Here is an 11,245-nt window from a genome sequence, read left to right on the forward strand (position 1 = left end):
TGGGAAACATGTTGCGTTACTGTGCTTTGTCTCTCAGGTTGCAGCAGCAAGTGCCTTTGCCCAGACGCTGCGGCGTTACACCTCCCTGAACCACCTTGCCCAGGCTGCCCGGGCTGTTTTACAGAACACTGCCCAAATCAATCAGATGCTGAGTGATCTCAACAGGGTGGATTTTACTAATGTCCAGGTAACAACCTCCACGCTTCTGCCACTGTTTTCTTCCTCTCCCATTTTGAATGCAGGAGCTGCAAATACCTTCCTATTGACTGGTCTCATTTAACCCCAAAGTCTTATGTGGCATTTTGAGTGGTCAACATAAGAGTAGTATCAGACACAGGCCTTACAGCTTATTTGCTAGGCCCATCTGCTTCAACATAGGACTTTCTCATAGTGGCACATATGCACTGGGAGCTCACAGGTAGGACACAAAAAGAAGGACCCTTCTTTTGGATTGTTCTCAGAATTTGGTCCTTGGAGGACAGTTCATTTACGTTTGATGGGTAATGGCTGTTGATGGTTCTGTTCTTGTTGAATAAGTTTAAAAGCCTTCTAGATTTTGCATATACACATGAATACACTTGCTGGCGCCCCTTTTTCTTGTGCCCCCAGAAAAAGCAGATTTGGAAGCAGTGTGTGATGAGAAGCGGGGGGGGGGGGGCTGCTTCATCCTTACCCCACTTCTTTGCTTCTGATTCTCTTCTCCTTCTCTCCCCTGGGCCCCCCCCCACTTAACAACACATTTGTAGTCATATAACTGGAGTAGGGATGGGGAACTTGTGCATCAGATGCTGCTGAACTACAACTCCCAGCATCCCTGACCATTGGTCATGCTAGCTGGCACTGATGGGAATTGGAGTCCAACAATTCCCTGAACTAGGCATTACTGCAACTTGGCCCTAAACTAGTGACCACCGCGTCTTGTGACAGTGAGTTCCAGAAGATAATTATTACTTGTGACAAAATATGCTGATTAATTCTAGCAGTGAATGTATCTTTTTAGTTGGGTGCCCAGTGATGACTTAGCGGGACAGTGAAATTATCTGGCTAAAACCGTGATGATTTTAGGTGGGCACAAGTAAACCAGCTCCCTTGCTGCAAACTGCTCCCCCTCCCCCTCCAATGGCAGATTCTTTGGGCTGTCTGGATCTCCTTTTCATCCCATCCATTACAAGGGATTTGCCTTCATAGCCATTGACAGTATTTTGTTGGCATTTGAGACTCCACGGTAGCAGATTTCCCTGGCTGCTCTGATTCTACAGTTCATTTAAGTAGCTTCAGAGTGGGTCATTGGCTTCCCCAACGGCGGAATACAAACCCCACTGGAGACGCCTTTCTTCCTCCTCTTTCTGCTCTGCAGGAGCAGGCCTCATGGGTATGTCGGTGCGAGAATCGTGTGGTGGAGCGCCTTGAGCAGGACTTTAAGATGACTCTGCAGCAGCAGAACTCTCTGGAACAGTGGGCCGTGTGGCTGGATGGCGTGGTCAGCCAGGTCCTGAAGCCCTACCATGGCAGCCCCAGCTTCCCCAAAGCCGCCAAACTCTTCCTCCTCAAGTGGTCCTTCTACAGGTAAGTAGAAGGTGAGAAGCAGAGTGTTGGGCTTGGTTCTGGGCTCACACCCATCTCAGCCATAGATTTCCCCCCTGCTGTTTAGCCATGCCTGTGAAACAGGGTGGCTTACATGCCTTGTGATGCTGCCTGCAGATGGAGATTTAGGGCCGTGTAACTGGTTCTCCTGCACTGGGTGCTGAGCCGAGGAGGGGTGCTGCTGCAGGGTGTTGCAGCTATGGCGTAGTGCACACACAGAATGGAAGATTGGGGGGGGGCGGATTTTGGCCTCACACAGGGCACTGCAAAGTCCTTCCCTGCTGCCTGCATGGTAACTGCAGCATTGGGCTCCTTCTTTCTCCAGCTCTATGGTGATTCGGGATCTGACCCTGCGGAGCGCAGCCAGTTTTGGCTCCTTCCATCTCATCCGCCTCCTCTATGACGAGTACATGTACTACCTGATAGAGCACCGTGTGGCCCAGGCCAAGGGAGAGACTCCCATTGCTGTCATGGGAGAGGTAGGTTTTGTGGGCTTTGGACTTGAGGTTGGAAAATCTGTGAAAGGACCCTTGCTTAAAGAGCTAGAACTATTCTGACATGCCCTTGGCTGGGATGTCAGAATCAAGAATCTTCCCCCTGTTGACACCAGGGAGCTTTTGAACATAATGAAGCTGCCTTATATTTATTTGTCAAATCATTGATCCATCTCAGTTGATAATGCCTCTCTGGTAGTAATTTTTATGAATCTCTAGTCCAACCCAATCTTAAAATCCTGCTAACTGGGTGGGTCAGGGATTAAATCTGGGACCTTTTGTATGTACTCTAGTGCTGAGCTACAGAAATATTGAAACTGTGCCTCTGTTTGTATGCAGAGCCCAACATGTTTGGTTCACTGTGGTCTTAAAAGTTCCACACACTAGCATGATACACTTTCACTTGCTCAGTGCTTACCAGTGAGTGAGGAGCCATGCCTAATCCAACACTTGCCATCCATGTTCCATTAGCTGTTGGATGCTTGTGTGGAGGTAAAAAAATCAGCAAAATCCAAACAAGAAGTAGTGCCTCACCTCCAATTTTTAGTCCACGGAGAGTTCATTGCCATGTTCTAGAGGGGCGGGGGTGTCTCTGGACTGTTTCTCTCCCTATCCCAGATCTCTGCCTGAGAAAAGGAGCAGGGCCCACCAGCATAGAAGGGCTGTGTGAGGTAGCATTAGGCTACAGGAAGGGTAGTCTATAATGTGGGAAGATCCTTACGTATGTTTTCTTTGTTTCTTTTTAAGTTTGCAAACCTGACGAGCTCCTTGAACCCCTTGGATCCAGATAAAGGTATTGCACAGCCCCTCGGGAGGCCAAACGCTTAGGCTTTGTCAGTGGTAGATGTTAGAGACTTTAGGGCCATTACTCTCCCTCCCACTTACAATGTGTGAGGCGGTAGTGCTCTTCCCATTTGTCTAGTATGAAAGAGAAACTGAAGGAGGGAGGTTACCTGAGGCTATTCACTGAATTCAAGAGCTGAGCCAGCATTGGAGCCCAGATTTTTCAGCTCTGAAGCCTGTCGGCTGCCTAGACCATAATCATCATTACAGTGGTACCTCTGGTTGTGAACGGAATCCATTCTGGAGGGCCATTTGCAACATGAAAAGAGTGCAACCTGAAGCACCGTATCTGCACATGTGCGCGGTGTGATTTAGTATTTCTGCGCATGCGCCGAAACCCGGAAGTAACCTGTTCCGATACTTCCGGGTTCGGCGCATTCGTAACCCCTAGTGAACACGACCCACAGCAAACGCAACCAGAGGTATGACTGTATTACTTTGGATTTATTACCCACCCTTGGGGGGGGGGTCCACACCCATTTAAAATACAAGATTAAAAAGAATTAAAAACAAATTACATAGAGAGAGAAGTTTGATTACTGCAGTGTCCTTTGGTTTGCATGTGGCTGCCCTCTTTTTCTGAGGTATCTTACAGTACTGGACAGGTCTTTCTGCTCTCCTGGATGCAAGACCAGAACACAGAATGAAATCAAGGGCTCATTAGCTGGCTTCAAGCTCAGTGAAGCTATGAATTCGAAATGACCTTGGTCTCATTTCATTCTCTTTACTTCAATTTTTTCCTCACCTGTAAGATGGGAATGATACCAAACCCCTGTGTATGGTTAGAAGTGAAGAATTCGTAGATATAAAGCAGGGACATGCAGCCCTCGACCTGATTTTTTTTTAAAAAAAAAAAACTCCCTCTATTCTATAAGTCCTCAGTTCAGACCTGGCAAGAACATTCTTCTAGGTGAGGAAGAAGAGGGAGGCAAAAAGAGAAACGTGGGTGGCAGAAGATGTGGCTTCATCCACTTTTGGTGCTGGCCTCAGCAGCATATGCTCAACAGATTAGCCCTGAGGGAAGGTGATCCTCAAACAAACAAAACGTGTAAGAGAGAGAGGGAGAAGGGAAGGGGATGCTCAGTCGGGAAGGGACTGGTTGTGTTACAAGCTGTCCCTGGAGCAGTGGAGGGTCTATTTACATCATCACCTGTTCATTTAATGCCAGTTGCTAGCAAAATACGAGTTGCTGGGAATCACCAGTAGAGAGAGTGTTGTTGTGCTAAGGTCCTGTTTGCAGTCTTCCCACAGGCAATACAATACTCTTCCCTGTCCCCAGTGGTAGCAACAGACATTTGAATATAGGTATTTAAGACCTTTTACATTTGCTGGATAAGACTGAAGGTCTAATCCAGCATTATATCTTGAATGGAGCCTTCCAGGTGCCTCTCGGAAACTCTTATAAAAGGCAAGTAGGTGATGGGCCTTAACTGTTGGTAGGTGATATTTATATTAGTATTTCACCTCTGAGCATGGAGGCTCTATTTAAATGTCATGGCTAATACCTGGATTTCACTTAGGCTTCCAAGTTGACTAGATAGCTGATGACTGTCTATTTCCCTGTTGTTCTTTGTCAGCTGGACTTGAGGGGGTACCCAGGCTGTGGTTTGAAAAATATATGTCTGAGGATTGAGAGGACAAAATAGGCTGGTGCTTGCGTTGTATCAGTCCTCAGGTTCTTTCAGTCAGGCTGCAAGTCTCAGGATTGCTGTAACCATCTCTCTTTCTAAATCAGACGAGGAAGAGGAAGAGGAAGACGAGAGCGATGAAGAAATGCCCCAAGAATTATCTCTCAGCTCCAACGAGTCCAGCAGCTTAACAGCAGAGTCTATGGAGCCACCTTCGAAGCTGGCACGGACAGACTCCCGGGGTATCTTTGTACAAGTGCTGCCCTCCAGTTAAAAAGCAGCACATATGAGGGACTGACTGCCAAGTGGCCGGCAGGAGGCCAGGATGCACCTTGCGCTGCGTTGCGCTGCCCTGCGATAAAGATGAGCTGTTCCCTATCTCCAAGTGGTATGCAACGCGCTTTCATTTCACACCTCTCCGTTTCACCCGTAGCCCAGTGTAGCCCAAGCAAGCCCCCAGTTAGGAGCACTCACCCCAACAGCCTTCCCAGCCCCTAGCAGCACCGAAGGGGCTGGTTTCTGCCTCATTCCAGCTGCTGCTCTGATAACCTGGGTTCCCTGGAAGTTGGCTTAGCCCTTCTGCCCCATGCCCCTCATCCATGGCTGCTTTCCACTGCCAGTTGCAGGGGGTGCTTGCCCAGGCACAAGTCCTAGCCCCCACTCCCAGAGCAGTGAGATTCAGTTATTAAACTGGGATAGGTTCACCTGGGGTATAGCCATTTCTGCCTCTTGGCAAGGACTAGGCTATGCACAGTATCTAGCAAGCCTAAGTTTCTTTATCTGGGTAGACGGATGAGCCACAGTGATGGCTGCCTGGGAAGTGGCACTCCAGCTCCTTCCTCAGATGAGGCTGAATGTCACTAGATGATGGGGAACTTTTCCTGTGTCTGTCTGGGAGTTTCTGTTGTTCCTGGGCATCTGCCTTAGTTTTGTACTTCTGGAGGCTGTTGGGCTCATGGTTTGAGCGTCAAGGAACTTGAGGAGTGGTCAGTGCTTGGGTTTAGAACTCCCAGCAGCAAGAATTGTGCCTGTTTGGGGGTGAGGTGCTGTGCTGTGCTCATCCCATAGCTTCAACATGGATCCTGGGTTACTTTTTCCTGTGTTCTATGACAGTGGCTCAATGCAACAATGGGTTTTCTCAAGTGTGGTGTGTGCTACTGGACTTTGGACTGCCTCAAGCTAATGGATGTGTGAGATGATACTTTGAAGAGGGCAGCATGTGCCTGTACTGTCACAATGGTATCCGAGCTCCCATTTGCCACGGACATGTGCCTAATGACCACATGCATGTGTGGGCATGCACCACATACTGTGCTGTCTTTGTAGCCCAGTCAGACCTTAAGTGCTTGCAGACTCCTTGCAGCAGGCAGGGTCTCATTAGAAGAGGAGCTGCAACGCTGCAGTATTACGGTCTACAGTGGGTGGCCCTGGCTCTATGCCTGACAATTTCTGGTTTTTAATACAACTAATTCTCATACTTCAGCTGCTTAGAAGTTGTCCAGGGCTTATAGCTCTGAACAACTCCTTCCAACCCATTGCTTAGCTTGATTTCTGCCCTGCCCCCCTTTTTCATTCACAACAGGCATGTCTGAATTTGCAGGTACTTCTTTCATAACATGCAATTGAACTCTCGCTGCAAAACTTTGGATTCTACCACTTCTGTACTCCTGCTGCTGCATTTGGGTGCAGAGAAGGCATGAAGCAGCTGTGTTCTCAGATGCTTTACTGTTCCCGATTAGCTTTATTGTATGCAGTTTTAAGCTGATTGGTGCTGCTGCTGGTGACTGGCCAGAAATTTGTATCTCTGGCCAGATTTGATTATCCGTTGTGACAAGTCAGGAAGCCCTACCTGTTCTTAACCCAAAGTCAGGCTAAGTGATCCCTTTAAATCATGGATGGGGAATGTGGCCTTTTGAGATGTTGGACTCTGAACCCCCATCATCTCTGACCTCTGGCTATGCTATCTGGGGCTGATGGAAGTTCAGCATCATCTGGAGAGCCAAAGATTCCCCCATCCCTGCTTTAGTGTCTTGAGTCGGGTGGGATGCAATACTAGTAGGATCTTTGAGTCAGTGTCCTTTGCACTGGACTCCTGGTACAGCTGTGACAAAATGGTGTCACATTTCAGCCACGCCAGATAATTAGCTGCGCTAATGATAAAACTCTCCAGTGCTGGGCTTCTCTGCATGCAAACTGGTGGCATAAACAGTACTGCCTTCTGCCAGACATGGCTAACTCACCTGTCTGTGTTAAGCGTCTGACCATTATGCAAGGCTAGCTTTTCAATGCGATCAACAGTGGCAGACAAATACTTTAATTTTGCAGATGTGGAGGGCGGAGGGTGGGAGGCAGACCTTCCATTAACCAAGTAATGGGGTCTGGATACATTGATTCCACTTATGGTTTTATTACGGCTGTCACAATGCATGGGATAGGGTTAGTCAGTCCTCTTGTGAGCTCTTGGAGGCCAAAGCCTGCTTGATACACTGCAGTCAGGTGCGATTTACAATGTAGGAGCTACTACAACCAATGTAACTGGTACAGGGTACGCTTTTATTTCAGCCTATATCCACGCTAACAGCCCACCATCAGCCACATTGCAGCATAATTAGGCTACAAAATTTGGATGGTAATCATGAGGATGCAACCTACTTGATTACACTGGTCCTGTGCTCGGAAAGGTCAAAGGAAAGCAAATTGAAGTACTTGGGAGGGTAGAGGTCACTGCAGAACTATCTCCAATTGGCACTGTAAACACTAGCTTCTTCCTCCCCTTACAAGCAGTAGTTGACAGAGTGCCTAGGCTCAGAGCTTGCAACAGTGGCTTTGTCCTTACCCATTACAGCTGCTTGTAACAAGGCATGAAGACTAGGTGTCCAGGAAAGGTGTAGCCGCTATTTGTTATCTTTGCGTGTTCACCTACCTGGGTCTGGAAGGTGGGATTCAACAAACATTTTGCTTGTATGAAAACCATTTGCTCATTGCTGGCTTTCAGCATAGACTTGTTCAGGCACTAGCATCACCCACTCCAGGAATCCAAATCATAGTGGTTGATGCTGCACTCCATTTCCTATAAAACACCTCTATCTAGGGTAGCAAAAGGAAAGATCTGTGGGCCTTTAAGTTAGGGATGTGCACCAAAGCAAGTGGTCAAGGAGGAAACTCTCAGGACCATCCTTGTAGTCCCTCAGCTCCTTGAAACCTTTATCCTTACTAATAGATATTCATGTAAATCTTTTAACCCTCGTCTTCATATAAAGATGTTCATAAAGGGTGACATAGGAATTTAATTAATAATAATAATAGATGGTAGTCCAATAAGACTGAGATTTGAGGCTTTCAGGTTCTTCTCTTTTCTGGTTTCTCCAAACTCTATGTAAAAGAAACTGATTTACTGAAGCTACTGCCTCACAGCGGAAACCAGAGAATCCAATTGTTCTAGCCACTACCATCCTGTTCCCAACCTCAGCCAAATAGGCTGGCGGCTGCTCTTAGCAGCACCCAACTGTATTAAGCTACTGCAATTACATAGAGCACAGCACCTTCATATCACCCCCATCATTTAAATGTGCCAGCTTGCTTAGCGGCACGTGGGTTTTACAAGTACTGGGATTATGGGCAGGCTTTCTGGTCCTTCTAGCAAGATAATCCCCTCTGCAGTTGTTGCAGCAGAGCAAGTGCATATAGTGTGCTAAACAGGAACTTACCCCCTCTGTAGTCCCTATTAAAGTGCAATCGGTCAGCCTAATCTAGAGAAGGGCTACTTAAGAGAGTTGCCCAACTTGTGGGCCAGCAAATTTCTCCTTGAAGTGACTGACTAGAGGAAAAACACAGGTGCCAAAACTTTTGCTTTGCTCCTGTAGCAGAATGCTACCTTGAAGGGAGATTATTTGCACAAAGCACCTCTTCATTACTTTGAACTACAGCAAGTAGGATGCAGGTGATAGAGGGACATTTTTTTCCTTACTGGAGGCTTCATAGCCAATTCCCACTTTGCATAAATAAGCACTTGCCCTGTCAGAGAAGCACCTTATTTATCATACCTGCCTCTTCTGCTGCTTTTACTAACAATTCACAGCAAAGCAGTGTGTTCAAATGTTTCTGGTTATGCATGCTGATTAACTTCACTGTCAGGCATGTGAACTTACTCACACACCTGACAAAGCAAGATACGCCCATCAGAGAATAAAGGTTTGTACTCCCATCAGGCATATAAACCAGTGATCTGAAAGGGACAGGCTGTAAATCAAGGTTCCAAGTAATGAGACTCATCTGTTCCAGCATTTCCCTAGTTCCTGCTCTCTGAAATGTATGCAGATTGGCTTTTAGCTTTAGAAAAGTCCTAACTTTGATATGGAAAATGGATCATGTTGTTTGCAAAAACCTTGCTTCTGTAAGCTAGCTATTCCCCTCTTTGAACTGTGCAGAATGCTGGATCTACCAATCACGCAGGTCTCAACAACATGAATGAGCTTACCCTTTTATTCAGTTGCTGCCTTACACAATGCCAACACCCATTCCCTCTGAACCAAGATTCTCTCTGTCCATGAAGATGATTAGCTGCAGAGCAGCTAAGGAGAGTTATCAATCAGCAGGTTCAACTCAGTCTGGATGCTCCCGACTGCAGAAATACTTGCTAGATGAGAACATCACATTCAGTTTTTAAAAGAAACCAGTCCCCTGTTCCCTCTGTGCTAGTAACTAAGCAAACAGGTTTGGTTTCTTCCTAAAGAAAGTAATCACTCTTCTGGTTTGTAACTGAATATTAGATATTCTAGTTTTAAACAGAAAAAAATATCTGTGCTTTTATATGTAATTACTAATTCTTGTTCTAAAAACCACCTAAATATTGTGAGATTGGTGAAGATAAATTACTTGATATTTTTGGGTTTTTCAACCATCATGGCCTTATTTGTTCAATTTTCCAGTGTTTTAAACCTGTGATATAGATGTTTATTGCAAATCTACATATTGTATAAAATATATATTTTGTGTCAATCTTTTGTGCAGCAGCAGCTTTAGCTGCACTATAGACTTCAAGTGGAGTTTGAAGAGCTTTGTAGGTGTCCTGGGTCCATGAGATGGGCAGTGCCTGTGGTCAGATGATGTACGTGTGTGTAGTCTGGAGTGAAAAAGCTGTTTTCTACCTTTTGTAGTTCTTTCTTAAGAAATAAATTCAGCCGTGTTCTTTGCCTAGGATGCTGCTTGCTTACTCTTACCAAAATAAAAATTTACCTTCACTTTTAGTCCAGCTATACTAAACTAAGAGGACAACAACCTTGACTTGACATCCTCAGCACAAACCTCGACTTGGCTAATAGGTAGGACACCCACCGCATATAAGCAGTAAACATTAGTTGTTATAGTTTACAGCCACTGCAAACCTGGCTATTTTAATTTCATCTTCTGCACTCTCAAAACTGTTAGCCCCAGGAAGCAAGTTCCCGTCTAAAAAGCTTCTCCCTCAGCTTTTTATAGAGTGGGAAGTTGAGAGAACTTTATCAGACCCACAGCAAAGACGGGGGTTGATTAGTTCTTCCATGGTCCAGATTCTACTCAACACTCCCTCCCAGTGTCTCTGTTTTAAATATTGCATATTAATTGCCTGTAAGGAATTAATGTTTCATCTAGCTTGGCCCTAGAACAGCCACTTTACAGGGAAGATGACATAAGACAAGCCTACTGGGTCAGGCCAGTGGCCCATCTAGTCCAGTATCCTGTTCTCCCAGTGGCCCAGTTGCCTGTGGGAAACCCTCAAGCAGGATTTGAGCACCAGAGCACTCTCCCCTCCTGTAGTTTCCAGCAAGTGGTATTCTGCCTCCAACTGTGGACAAACACAGAAGCAGATGGGGTCTTCTCATTTAAGAGTACCAGACACCTGTTTAGCTTACTTTTACTATTTCTCAGTTGTTCACTATCATGTAGCTGCTGCTGAAAGAGTCCTGTAGCTATATATGAAGAACAGCAATGCCAGAACAGTCTACCAGCCAGCTGGAAAGAATTTCAAGCAATTTTTTTCTGAAATAAGTCTTCTCAAATACCCTGTTTCTCCTAAAATAAGACATGGCCATAAAATAAGCCATAGCAGGATTTCTATGCATTTGCAAAATATAAGCCGTTCCCCGAAAATAAGCCATAGTGATGCGGTACCTCCCATTAAAACAGCCTGGAGAGGCGTGGCTATGCAGCGTACTGATGCGATGCGGTTAAAATAAGACATCCCCTGAAAATAAGCCATACTGTGTTTTGTTGAGGAAAAAAATATATAAGACGGTGTCTTATTTTAGGAGAAACACGGTAGCAGCACTTTTATTCAAAGGCATTTAGAACATGCTGCTATTTGACAGTTATAGGACTGTGAGGTATTCACACTTGTATAGGAGGAATTTCTATGAAATCCAAGACACAAAGCCTTGAAACTGCAACCTTTTAGTGGTTTTGCTGGTAATGTGCTAATATCTGCTTTGCAATGTAGGAAAAAATCTCAACTTTGATTTCAAGTGAATACTTCTCAGTGGTGGGGGAGCAATGCCTCCCCACTCCCAATCCACCATGAATCTTGCCACTCTTCCCTTCTCTGATCTCTCCCCTCCCTCTTGAAACCAGCATATTTTTTGTGCCATAGTATGAGAAAGTAGAAGTTAATGGCAGACAGATTATGGTCAGAAGTTGCATGATACAATACAACCTTGCTGA

General features: G+C 45.8%; 1 protein-coding gene across 7 annotated transcripts in view; it reads left to right on the forward strand.

The window, feature by feature from the left end:
• The window catches only part of RFX1 (regulatory factor X1), a 47,207-nt gene extending 42,278 nt beyond the window's left edge, over positions 1–4,929 (forward strand). For 6 of the 7 annotated variants that reach the window (XM_033172730.1, XM_033172725.1, XM_033172729.1 and 3 more), the window contains exons 17-21: positions 38–187; positions 1,358–1,566; positions 1,910–2,063; positions 2,826–2,871; positions 4,657–4,929. In XM_033172730.1, the coding sequence (XP_033028621.1) occupies positions 38–187; positions 1,358–1,566; positions 1,910–2,063; positions 2,826–2,871; positions 4,657–4,823 (726 nt within the window). In that variant the 3' untranslated portion in view covers positions 4,824–4,929. The remainder of the gene's footprint in view (positions 1–37; positions 188–1,357; positions 1,567–1,909; positions 2,064–2,825; positions 2,872–4,656) is intronic. The other variant, XM_033172723.1, reaches the window with a different exon arrangement.
• Positions 4,930–11,245: the final 6,316 nt, after the last annotated feature.

The sequence above is a fragment of the Lacerta agilis genome, chromosome 16 (assembly GCF_009819535.1).
Source record: "Lacerta agilis isolate rLacAgi1 chromosome 16, rLacAgi1.pri, whole genome shotgun sequence".
NCBI classification, from domain to species: domain Eukaryota; kingdom Metazoa; phylum Chordata; class Lepidosauria; order Squamata; family Lacertidae; genus Lacerta; species Lacerta agilis.